The sequence below is a fragment of the Macaca mulatta genome, chromosome 18, assembly GCF_049350105.2.
Source record: "Macaca mulatta isolate MMU2019108-1 chromosome 18, T2T-MMU8v2.0, whole genome shotgun sequence".
NCBI classification, from domain to species: domain Eukaryota; kingdom Metazoa; phylum Chordata; class Mammalia; order Primates; family Cercopithecidae; genus Macaca; species Macaca mulatta.
In genome coordinates, this window is record NC_133423.1 from 57,157,665 (window position 1) to 57,171,442 (window position 13,778).

At 38.4% G+C, this 13,778-nt stretch overlaps 1 protein-coding gene across 1 annotated transcript in view; it reads right to left on the minus strand.

Annotated features, from left to right (window-relative positions):
* Positions 1 to 6,536: 6,536 nt before the first annotated feature.
* Positions 6,537 to 13,778, minus strand: part of LOC100426567 (uncharacterized) — a 28,523-nt gene continuing 21,281 nt past the window's right edge. Inside the window, exon 3 of the mRNA XM_015121837.3 lies at positions 6,537 to 9,555. Within this exon, the coding sequence (XP_014977323.2) occupies positions 7,688 to 9,555 (1,868 nt within the window). The 3' untranslated portion in view covers positions 6,537 to 7,687. The remainder of the gene's footprint in view (positions 9,556 to 13,778) is intronic.

Genomic DNA, 13,778 nt, shown 5'->3' on the forward strand with positions numbered 1-13,778 from the left:
CATGGTTTTGATTTGCATTTTCCTAATGGTTAATGATGTTGAGCATCTCGTCATGTGAATATTGACCATTTATATATCTTCTTTGGAGGAGTATCTATTCAAGCAATTTGCCCACTTTAAAATCGGGTTTTGTTGTTGCCTGTGCTTTTACTGTCATATCCATTAAAATCATTGACAAATCCAATGTCATGAAGGGTTTCCCCTGTCTTCTTGTAAGAGCTTTATATTTTTAGCTCCCATGTTTAGGTCTTTGATCTTTTTTTTGTTGTTGTTATATTTTGTATATGGTACAGTGTAAGGGTCCAACTTCATTCTTTTGCATGTGAATATGCAGTTTTCCCAATTCTATTTGTTGAGAAGATAGTCCTTTCCTCACTGGATGGTCTTAACATCCTTGTCAAAAATCATTTCATCATATATGAGAGGGTTTATTTCTAGGCTCTCTATTATATTTCATTAGTCTATGTGTATTGACCTGAAGGAAGAAAATGAGGCAAAATTAACGTAGAGAGTATTTTGGCCAAGGTTGAGGACTGGAATTTGGGAACCACTGGGAAGCGCTGCAGAGAGCAAAGGAGAGTCTCGAGTCTTTAAAAGAAAAAAAGAAATGGGATGAATCAAAACAGAAAGCAATTTACAAACGTTTGAGGAATTCTCATTGGTTTACAGAAATAACACTGATTAGGGATTAGCTATACATTGTTGAACTAATGGGTATGAGCTATGGTTTCCAGCATAAGGCATTGTTAGGTTTATGGTTACTTGGTGGTGACAGCCTAGAGTCCCTATAGCAGGCAGATTAGAAATAGTTAGCTCAAGCCTGAAGTAAAAAGTGACTACTGTCACATTTCAATGTCTATTTGGGCCTGATAATTTAAAGGAGGTTCACATTCCTCAGATTAAAAGTTTCTTGTCTTCCTCAAGTGTCTGTCTTTATGCCAATACCACACTATTTTGATTACTGTGGCTTTGTATTAAGTTTTTTTTTTTTTCAAAGACTGGGTCTCACTCTGTTGACCAGGCTGTTCTCAAACTCCCAGGCTCAAGGGGTCCTCCTACCTCAGCTTCCTGAGTAGCTTGGACTATAGGTATGCATCACCATGGCTGGCTATAGTAAGTTTTGAAATCAGGAGTGTGAGACCTCCGACTTTATTGCTTCTCAAGATTGTTTTGGCTAATTGAGATCCCTTTACGTTCTATACGAGTTTTAGAATTAGTTTTTCTATTAATGCAAAACTTGTCATTGGAATTTTGATAGGGATTGCATTGAATCTGTAGATTTCTTTGGGTAGTATTGAACATAGGATATCTTCCCAATTATATGTGCCTTCTTTTGCGTTTTCCAGCAATGTTTTGTAGTTTTTCAGGGCACAAGTCGTTCACTTACTTGGTTAAGTTTATTGCTAAGTATTTTAGTCTTTTTGATGGTATTGTAAATGAAATTGTTTTCATTTCCTTTTTAGATTGTAGATTGTCAGTATATAGAAATGTAACTGATTTTTGGGTGTTGATTGTGTATCCTGCAACTTGGCTGAATTCACTTATTAGTTCGTGTGTGTGTGTGTGTGTGTGTGTGTGTGAGATCTTAAGGGTTTTCTGTGTATAAGATTATGTGATCTGCAAATAGAGATAATTTTACTTCCTCCGGTCCAATTTGAATGCCTTTTCTTTCTTTTATTTGCCAAACTGATCTGCCTAGGACTTCCAGTATTATGTTGAAGTCGTGAAAGCAGGCATATTGTTTCTCTTAGAGAAAAAGCTTTCAGTCTTTTACCATTATGATGCGCACTGTAGGATTTTTTTTTTTTTTTAATATGGCCTTTATTATACTGAGGTAGTTTCCTTATATTCCTTGTTTGTTGAGTGTATCATAAAAGTGTTGAATTTTGTCACCTTTTTCTGCATCAGTCGAGTTAATCATACTTTTTTCCTTCATTCTGTTACTGTGGTGTATTACACTGATTGATTTTTGTATGTTGAATCATTCTGAATTTCAAAAATAAATCTAACTTGGACATGGTGTATAATTATTTTAAAGCATTGTTGTATTGTGTTTTCTAGAATTTTGTTGAGGATTATTTATAGGGGACATTGGTCTGTAGTTTTCTTGTAGTGTCTTTGTCTGGCGTGGTGTCAGGTTAATGCTGGTTTCATAAAATGAATTTGGAATTGTTCCTTCCTTTGTAATATTTTATAGGAGTTTAATAAGAGTTGGGGTTACTTCTTTGATAGAATTCACCAGTGAAGCCACCTATTCCACTAATTTAATCTTACTAGCCATAGTTCTATTCAGATTTTCTACTTTTTCACAATTCATTGGTAGGCTGTGTGTTTCTAGGATCTTGTCTGTTTCATCTAGGTTTTTCAATTTGTGGTATACAATTATTCCTAGAAGTTTCTTCTAATCCTTTTTATTTCTGAAATTATAGCAGTAACATGCCCTCTTTTATTTCTGATTTTAGTTGATTTGGGGATTACAGGTTTTTAAAAAGAATACTACAATTTGAAGTCACTTTCTTGTAACATCATACCACGTGGTACATAATATTCACATAACATCACTCACTGGTGATGTTACCCTTTAGCTGGTGCATCTTAGGCAGGTGAGAAGCCCATCAGGGGACATTTGGCAGTGGCTGGAGACATTTTTGACTGACTGTCATAACTTGGGGTGGGTTGCCACTGGTATCTAGTGGATAGAGGCTAGGGATATTATCAAATGTCTAATAAATCCACAGGACGGCTCTTCACAGCAAAAAATTATGTGCCCCAAAATGTCAATAGTGCTAAGGTTGACAAGCCCTGCCTTAAGGTAGTTTTTGTCAGATTTCTCCACTGTCGTTAGTTTTTCCTTTTCCATACTCTATCCTTTGGAAGTAGGTCAACAGGTCCAGCTTCCTCTGGAGGAGGAGAGAATCTAAATATATAATTTGGAATTTTTCCATAAGGAAGAGTTGTCTCTTCTCCCATACCTATTTATCAGTATGGATGCATGTATGCTTATTTGGCCTTGGGAACTCCTTCAGTTTGTCTCCTATGCTCCTTTGACATGCCCCTATCCTTTTGTTTTTGAACTCTTACCTACTTTCTGTACAAGATGCTCTAGGCTCATCTTGCGTTTTCCCTGCCCTAGCCCTACAACCAGTCATTTCTCAAAGAAGCCCTGGTTCCTTTCATTTGGAGAATGATATTTAGAAACCAAGGTCTGGTTATGCTCATTGATGCTGGGGTGTCATTGCTTCTAGATCCTCTCAAAGAGCTAGGTAGTGTATGTATGCATACTAACTTAGGTATAGATGTATGTTCTATAATTGTTTCTTCATAATCCATCTGTGTGTGCATAAAATGTATATATGAGTTCATATTGATGTTTCTGACTCTAATGGTTTTGGCAAGTTTTGATTGAACATACTGTGCATGAAAAATTGCAGAATCTGGATAGCCATCCTCCAGACACGATTCACCCTTTCGTCTTTTCTAGCTGGCAGCTAGATTAGGGGAAGATAACTTACTTCACTAAAAGGTTGACCTTACTTGACATTGCATTCAGTCTTTTTAAGACTTGGTCAGGTTTTATCCTCTCTTGGGGTGTAGCCATATAGTGTTTACATTGAGAATGTGGGGTGTTTACAAGGACACCACCTACTTCGCACAATTTATACTCTAATTTTTATTCCCTAGCACGAGTCAGCTGAGTTTCATTTAACCTTCCAGCATGGTTTGAATAGATTTCTTGGCCCTTTTCCCTGTCAGTTCAAGAATCAGCAAATGCCTGGAAGAATCAACTGGCATAAAGTGTCAGGCCCAATTCTCTGCATTTCCCTTCCACTCTATATTCTTGACAGTTGTTCGAATTTTGTAGTTTTGTCACTCATTTCTAAGACCTAGTAAGCAACCAGGTTTGGAAAACTGGAGGTCAGGAGTGTAGGTTGATTACCAGTTATTTTATGTGGATGACAAGGTGTTTAGTAGTGTAATTCATAAAGATAGGCAATTCAGGAGGAAGAAATCATGGGGGTGTGTGTGTGTGTGTGTGTGTGTTAAGTTCATGAATTTGAGTTTACCCGTAGGACATTGAATACAGAAATGTGTAGTAAGCTCTCAAAATGTATTCTCAGGAGAGATAGCTAAACTTCAGAAATAGATTTGGAGACCACCCTGTTTTTTCTTCTTTGCTTTTTAAATTCTCCAAAGAACAGATAATAAAATTTACCTTTCTCTTACCCACTTCTCAACCTATCATCATGTCAATGCCTTTTAGCTCCTCTACTTCTGGACCTCATGATTTTATTTCCAGACTTTAAAAATGGATTTCCTGTTAGTTTCTCTCCCCCTTTTAATCTGAAACTTCTTTTAAAGCAGAAAGATCATTCAACGACCTTAATGGCTTTTCATTACTTTGAGAATAAAATGCAGAAACATAAAATCTAGTCTAACCCACCAGGTACATTTGTTTTAGAGATAAGCTACAGCCCATTAAAGTGCCTGCTTGTTTAGCATCACAATCCTTTTTTTTCCCCACTTGATTTTCATTTCCACATTATTCTTACCCTTCGAAATGTATGTTTCAATAAGCATTTTCATAATGCATCGTAACTGTTTGTGACCTTCTTGAGGGCAGGCGCCCTTCCCCTGCCCCTCTTCAATAGGAACCAGTAGAGTGCCCGACACTGAATATTTACCAAATAAGAGATAACCACCATGCTCCACATTTCTTGCACTTCCTTTTGTGCCATTGTGATTATTCCCTCCCTGCATTTATGCTTCTATTCCCATCCTTCAAAGCTCAAGGACTTCAAAGCTCAAGGACTTCAGGACTTCCACAAAGCTCTCCCTTTTCCTTCTAATCAGAATTGAACCCTGACTCCTCTGAGTTCTTACAAGCATGTCCTACTTTTATGATTACATTGAGCCATGTGTTTTCTGTACATATTAGTCTCTATCACTATACAATATACACTTCATTGGAAGAGACAGTATATTCTTTTTATGTACTACAAAACCTCCCAAAAGGTCTTGCCTTAGCATCACACTAAGGAAGTAATATAACAATGCTAAATTAAAATGTTAATTGGACAATTATGGAGGACAGAGTAAACAACTTTGTAGTACTATTATTTAGTAGCAGAACTTATCAAATTGTTAATACCAGAAAGACAATTTGAATTTTTTATTTTTTCAAACTATTTCTATTTTTCAGTGGAAAACTTTGCATGTGTGTTGCCTGTTTTCAGGATGTATGTCAGAAATCAAAAAAGTCTGATGAATGTTGCCACTTGAAAAAAATATCAGAAAGTCTTTTTATTTTTACACAGAATAGACTATACAAATTAATCATGTAGGTACTTTAGCTACTGTATAGGAAAAACTTATTGTCTTCTCTATACTCACAGTATTTCTGACACCAGATGTATATGAGGTTTTCCCATATCAAGCAATTCTCCAATTTTCCGTGGACACCCACTAAGTGCCCTGTAATTAAATTTTGATGCTATCTACCTGGAATCAGATCAGCATAGATGCTTCAGGTTAAGGGCTCAGTTCTACAAGTGAAACCAGTTGTGTCAGTTTCGGACACTAATCTGCGCTTCAGACACCAATCTCATGTCCATGTTTTCACTGATGCTTCTGACCAACTGGTTATAAATCCAAGGTTACTACAATCCCCTCTTTGAGTTTCAGCATTAGCTAGAATGGATCATAGAATGTAGGAAAAGTTTGTTTACTAGATTCTTGTAAAAGAATACAACTAAGGGTCAGCCAGATGAAAGAGATGCATAAGGCAAGGTGTGTGGGAGGAACACTGAGCTTCCATGCCCTCCCTAGGTACAACACCCTCCTAGTACCTCAACAAGTTCAACTGGAAGCTCTCTGAATCCTGTCCTTTAGGTTTTTATGAAGGCCACATCACGTAGGCATGAATGATTAAATCACTGGCCACTGGTGACTGAATTCCATCTCCAGCCTCTCTCCTCCTAGAGGTCAAGGTAGGGTGGAGTTGATCTGAAAGTTCCAACCCTCTAATCACATGGTTGATTCTCCTGGCAACTAGTCCCCATCCTGTGGTTCTGTCTTTCCAAAAGTAATCTCATTAACATAAACTCAGGTGTGGTTAAAGGGGCTTGTCATCCTAATTACTCTTACCACTCAGGAAATTGCAAGGGTTTTAGGAGCTCTGTACTAGGGGATGAAGACCAGATATATATTTATTACAAATCACAATTTCACAGCTACTACTTTTTGTTCAATCTATAGATGAGAAGATAAATGCTGCTAGAAACATCTCTACATTTTGACATAATGAAAAATTTTTTAAAGATCCTGTTTCACAGGTTTAGCAGCTGTTATTAAATGGTAGTGAAGAACTTTCAAACCAATAGAATTTATGGGCTGTATTATTCAAAGCAAAATAAATCTATATTTCCTGTGAACATTACGAGAACTTGCACAAACTAATGTGCACTAGGAAAACCAAAACTATACCCTCCAAAACTAAAAACAAAAAAAAAAACTTCTGAGAAAAGGAGGCACTGGAATTATGTACTTAGTAAGTTTAATATCAGAATGGTATAGCATGTTTACACACGTGGAATTTAAAAATAGATATCTAGCATTAGCATAAAGTAAGACTAGCTATCAGGGTTAAGTGTCATATTATTATAAATGCCAATTAAGATATGGAGGGGATTTAAGTTTTCCCTACATTATCTAAAATAATTTCTGATATGCAATTGGTAATTTAAGCTCTCTAAAGGTTTGAGATTATAACAATAATACATTTCCTTCTGACTTTTGACTGAATACCTCCCACACTGATTTTTACAATACTTGATAAGTTCTGCATTAGATCTCTCACAATAATACAACTCTCTTCCTGTAGGTTATGTCTGAATAAGACTAGAGCTTTTCCAACATTATAGAAAAGATAGAAATTTGTTTCTATTGTTGTATACTCACATTCAGTAAAAAATTTTTTCACATTGAAGGTTTTCCCACAACTCACAGGACTCTTCCTCAGAGTTTTACTTTTTCTTTTTCTTTTTTTTTTCTTGAGACAGAGTCTCACTCTGTTGCCCAGACTGCAGTGCAGTGGCGGATCTCGGCTCACCGCAACCCCCACCCCCCAGGTTCCAGTGATTCTCATGCCTCAGCCTCCTGAATAGCTGGGACTACAGGTGCCTGCCACCATACTCAGCTAATTATTTTTTATTTTTTGGTAGAGACAGGCTTTCACCATGTTGGCCAGGCTGGAGAATTTTTCTTAATTTTAGTAATGTCTGAGCTCTGAGTTAAACTTTCATTATAAAAACTGAATTAATCTCCTGTGTGGTACTGGTGTTTTTGGTTTGTTTGTTTGATGTTGTTGTTGTTTTTTAATAGACAGGGTCTTGCTCTGTTGCCCAGGCTGGAGTGCAATGGTGGGATCATAGCTCACTGTAGCCTCAAACTCCTGGGCTCAAGTGATGCTTCCACCTCTGCCTCCCAAAGTGTTGGGATTACAGCCGTGAGCCACCACGCCTGGCTCCAGTGTGGTTTTAATGCAGCATAAGAGCTTACCACTGATTAAAAAACTTTTTCATACTCATCAATAATGAACAGCATTCATTAGATTTTTTCCTGGTATGGTGTCTCTGGTACTGAATAGAGTTGAAGTATATACTAAAGGTTTTCTCACATTCATCACATTTTAACTGTCTTCCCCACAATGGACTTCCTCATGAATAGTAAGTTCAGAGAGTTGGCTAAAACTTCTGCTGCACTGAACACACTGGTAAGGTTTCTCCCCAGCATGGATTTTCTGGTGTTCAATAAGATCTGTGCATGTGCTAAAGGCTTTCCCACGTGCCTCACACTTATACGGCTTTTCACCAGTGTGTATTTTTTGATGGTTAATGAGATCAGAACGCCGACTAAAGCTTTTGCCACACTCATCACATGGATTTGGTTTCTCCCCAGTGTGGATTCTCTGGTGTACAGTAAGAGCTGAGCACTGACTGAAAGCCTTCCTGCACTCACTGCATTTATATGGTTTTTCCCCAGTGTGGATTCTCTGGTGTTTAATGAGGTCTGAGTTCTGAATGAAACTTTTGCTGCACTGTGTGCATGGATATGATTTTTCTCCAGTGTGAATTCTCTGATGAAGAATAAGGTCAGAACTCTGACTGAAGGCTTTCTTACAACTATTGCAATGATAAGGCTTTTCACCAGAGTGTACTCTCTGATGTTTAGTGAGGTCTGAGCTTTGACTAAAAGTTTTATCACACTGATTACATGCATATGGTTTCTCTCCAGTGTGTATTCTTTGATGCTTAACAAGATCTGAACGGCGACTAAAGCTTTTAGTACAATCACTACATGGATAAGGTTTCTCTCCAGTGTGGATTCTCTGATGAAGAATAAGGTTGGAGCTCTGACTAAAGGTTTTCCCACATTCATCACATTCATAGGGTTTCTCACCTGTATGAATTCTGTGATGTTTAACAAGATCCGATCTTCGACTAAACATTTTATTGCACTGATTACATGGGTAAGGCTTCTCTCCAGTGTGAATTCGTTGATGATTAATAAGATCTGAAAGCCTACTGAAGGTTTTGCTACATTGATCACAAGGATAGGGTTTCTCTCCAGTATGAATCCTCTGATGTAAAATAAGGACTGAGCTCTGATTAAAAGCTTTCCCACATTCATTACATTTATAGGGTTTCTCTCCAGTGTGGATCCTTCGATGTTTAATAAGGTCTGAATTCTGACTGAAACTTTTGCTACACTGATTACATGGATATGGTTTCTCCCCAGTGTGGATTCTCTGATGCAGAATAAGATCTGAGCTCTGACTGAAGGCTTTCCCACACACATCACATTTATATGGTTTTTCCCCAGTGTGAATTCTTTGATGTTTTATCACATCAGAACTCTGACTAAAATGTTTGTTACACTGGTTACAAGTATAAGGCTTCTCTCCAGTATGGATTCTCTGATGTTTAACCAGATCTGAGCGCTGGCTAAAACTTTTACTACAGTGACTGCACTGATAGGGTTTTTCTCCTGTATGGATTCTCTGATGTATAATAAGATCTGAGCTCTGACTGAAGGCTTTCCCACACTCATCACATTTATAAGGTTTTTCACCAGTGTGGACTCTTTGGTGTTTAATAAGGTCTGAGCTCCGACTGAAACTTTTAATACACCAATTACAAGAATAGGGTTTCTCCCCAGTATGAATTCTTTGATGCAGAACCAGGGCTGAGCTCACACTAAAGGCCTTTTCACACTTATCACATTCATAAGGTTTCTCACAACGGGTTCTTCGATGCCTAAAAAGGCTTGTACTCCAAACAAAGCTTTGCCCATATTTGTCCCAGTTATGAGGTCTCCTTTTAAAGACGTTCTGATCTTTTTCATTTAATTTATCCCCAAATTCACAGAATTCTCTGCCTTCAGAATCCTGGAGAACATTCTCTCTGAGACTGCTAGACTCTTCTGTCAATGGTTCAGTTTTTGCTGTAATTCCCTCCTCTGAAGCTGGCTTTCCAATCTTGGTCTTGTTCTCACCATCTGGAACAATAAACAAAATCCAAATGGAATGCGTTCTGTATATTGTAAGAAAGTTTCAGGTGACACAGATTAGTATTTGCCCATAAAATGTGATCACAGTGTGAGTATTCCAAAAAATGAACATTGCCCTCTGAGGAAACCTAGAAAGATTCAATAAGGGATCACATTAATCATTTATAGAAGTGATGTACCAGATATGCTCTGTATGTTTGTCACAGGAGATCTAGGAATTCTGAAGCCTAATTAGTGATTAGTAAATTGTGACTAAATCCTAGAATGAATACATAAGTATTTTATTAACATATATAAGGCAAGCAGGGTGAATCTCAAAAAAGATAAAAAAGTTGGTTGGGCTTTATCTAGTACTACCCAGCGATTTGGGCTAAAAGTATGGTATTAACAAAAAAGAGAAAAAGAAAAACAAGGAAAAGAAAATGCTTCAATTACTTTGTTTGTATCTTCTTTATCAATTTTTAGAAATGGTACACAATTGATTGTTAATACACCAGTGGAACATGTACTATGTTCTCAATACCTTATATAATAAAGCCACAAACGAGGATGATCCCAGTCCTTAAGTACAGCAATCACTTAAATATTGAGTTTTCATACAACTGTTTGAATTTATTATGTGAAAACATCAATAGGATTCCAAATGGGATAATGCTGCATACCTTCCATCTTAGTATGAAAATTATGGTTTTTATTTTCACTCAAATGGAAGGCCATCCTAGTTCTGCCATAGGAATGTCTTTAGGAAGAATACCCAGGAAAATAATAATGGTTACACCTGAAGAAAACTGGGAGTCACATGGTGAGGAGTATGAGGAATTCTGAGAAACTTTTTATTGCAAACACTTTGATAATGTTTGACTCTTTCATCACTTGCATGCATTAGCTATTTTTAAAAATGAATATACCTGTGAACCACAAATATCTGAGATGGGTCTCAGTAAATTTAGAATTTTATTTTGCCAAGGTTAAGGACACGCCCATGACACAGCCTCAGGAGGTCCTGATGACATATGCCCAAGGTGGTCAGGGCACATTTTAGGGACACATGAGACATCAATCAATATATGTTAAGATGTACACTGGTTCGATCTGAAAGGTGGGACAACCGAAGCAGGGAGAGGGGCTTCCAGATCATAGGTAGATAAGAGATAAAGGGCTGCATTCTTTTGAGATTCTGATTAGCCTTTCCAAACGAAGCAATCAGATATGCATTTCTCTCATTGAGCAGAGGTATGACTTTAAATAGAATGGGAGGCAGGTTTGTCCTAAGGAGTTCCCAGCTTGACTTTTCCTTTTAGCTTAGTGATTTTGGGGTCTGGAGATTTATTTTCCTTTCACATACCAAAGTAAATAAAACTGTTGAATTATGGGAAAAAAAGAGATCTATATTTGTATACGACAATTTGTAGTAGTAAACACAGACCACAAAGTGATAATATAAATCACTCTGAAAATTGGTTGCAAGAAAATGTATTGTGTTATGGTCTATATGAGCCACTGTAAGTGTACTTCACAAGCACTGCACTCAACTGAGTGATCATTATCTTTATGATTTAGGACATGCTATCCAACAAAAGAATCCAGATAGCTGGACCAGAATTAAATTTGAACCCCATAAGCTCCATTTTGGCTAGGCTGTAACCAGGAAGGTATATCTACCACCAACCAGGCTGGCCAGCAACTGCCATTAGGAGAAAGAAAGAAACATCATGCCCAGGAATGGTCAGAACAGAATCTTAAATTTTCAAAATCAGTTCTATAATAAATTTCTACCTCTTTTGTCCTGGTTATTTCTAAGGAAGTGACCAAGAAGACATAAGCCCTTTCTGGCAACAGCCACATTCAGTGAACAAACTTCCTTACTAAGGAGTGTGAACCAGAAAAAGGTTAGGAAGGTAGAGTCTATATCTTTTCTGAGTTGACTTCTGAGGAGCCATTCCTATACTCAACAATACCAGATACCTATGATTGTAGGGCACATGAAAGCTTCACTGAATTTCTTTTTGAGATGCAGTCTCATTAGGTCGCCCAGAATGATCTTAAACTCCTGAGCTCAAACAATCCTACCTTAGCCCTCTAAGTAGCTAGTATTACAGGCTTATGCCACAGTACCGGTTCCCACTGAATTTCTTGACTATCAGCCCATTGTTGAGTGGTGTTTATTACAAAAGTCATATCTGTCAGACTACAAATGGTCTGGAGAGCTGAAAACACGTCCAATTGGGTGAAAGTCTAAAACCTAAAGGGGTACTTCCAAGTGGAGGCTTCTTCCGTCTTGCCAAAGGCTCCAATTAGCAGAATCATTAGTCATAAATAAAGACTACCTCAAAGGAGTCATTAGGTTTGTGAGGGGTCCCAAAGGACTTGTGGCACTTCTCTATATTCAGTTCTTCCCAATAGGGAGGATCCCCTCTGGCACTTAAGTGATACTGAAATACAGAATACCTACTAAACATTCAGATGTAGAAGCAGTAACAACAGTATACTGAATTGGCCTAAAGAGCCCCACTGACAAACCATGTTAGCCTCCCTTCTGCTGAACCCTGCCCAAATCCCATTAGGTGAATTCAGGTGCTTCCTCCCCACAGTGGACTGACTAGAATGGCAACTTGGGGTCCTGTATTTAATAGAGACTAAGTTTCATTCCTTCCTCTTCCTGAAGCTTCCCACAATATTTGAATGGGTAGGTTATGGCTTCCAGTGTCCCTTAGAGACAGGAAGACTTCAGTGCTATCCCAATCATATTTCTCCTTAAAGCATCTGAGGTCAGGATAAGGAATTAGACAGAATCAGAGAGCACAAATGGAAAAAAGATTCTGAATCAGTATATAAGGCATATTTTACTTTTGGTTTCAAGTGAGGTGATGGTTGTCCGGAGCTGCACGCCCCAGCCATAGCGAATAATAATTGAGGATTAAACGCCTGAGCTATATTCATTTCCACCCCACACCTTCTCCCTATCTTTGCCTTTTTTCCCCTGTACTAATACCTCATTAAAGATGGCGCTCTTCCTGCTTCTTCTTCACTCACTTTTCCCGCGCCCGGGAAAATTGTTACTTAATAGCGCAAGCGCAACATGATGTCCGACCGGAGAAACCGAAACTAACCTGGCCACGCCCTCGGCAATGAGATCATTTCCGCCTTAGCCCAACCCCTTCCCTTCCAACTGTATATAAGGCAGTGCATTACCGCCATTAAACGAGACTTGATCAGAGCACTGTCTTGTCTCCATTTCTCGTGTCTCTTGTTCCCCAAATTCCCACCCCCTCCTCCAGGGCCTACTCGGACTATCCCGCGGGCCGGGATACGTGGCGCCCGAACAGGGACCTGGAAACGAGGGACTCCGTGAGGAAGAGGACGCCAAAGGACGGTCGACCGCTAACGAAGACAAAAGGAGTCAAACTTTTCCGATCACCGCGGGAACCTGCCGCGTCAGAATCGAAGGTAAGTGACGCGTCCGAAATGGGACAAGAATTAAGCCAACATCAAATATATGTAGGACAATTAAAAGAGGCTTTAAAGATACGAGGAGTAAAGGTTAAAGGTAATGATTTGTTTAAATTTTTTGATTTTGTAAAAGACACTTGCCCTTGGTTCCCACAGGAAGGAACTATTGATATTAAAAGATGGCGTAGAGTAGGGGATTGTTTGCAGGACTATTATAATATTTTTGGGTCAGAAAAAATTCCTGTAACCGCCTTCTCTTATTGGAACCTCATTAGAGATTTAATAGATAAGAAGGAGGCCAATCCGCAAGTCATGGCTGCGGTCGCTCAGACAGAGCCTATTTTAAAGGTTAGCTCCCGCTCTAACCTCACAAAGCCTCCGCAAGATACGGAGGAAGATCTCATTTCCCTCGAAAGTGATCATGAGGAAATTAAGTCTCCTTCTGTAATAGGTAAAGAAATACCACACGAAAACAAACCAAAAAAATACCCAATTTTACAGATGCTTCAAAAGGAGGAGGAAATTAATAAGCCTAATCAATCGGATATAAATTGGGATGATTTAGAGGAAGAGGCGGCTAAATATCACAACCCTGATTTGCCTCCCTGTTCTTCATACCCACCCCCATATAATAAGACACATAATGAGGCTTCTGCACCCATTGTTATGGCAGCAATAGATCCCAAAGAAGAATTAAAGCAAAAAATTGCTCAACTAGAAGAACAGATTAAACTTGAAGAGTTACATCAATCATTGATAAT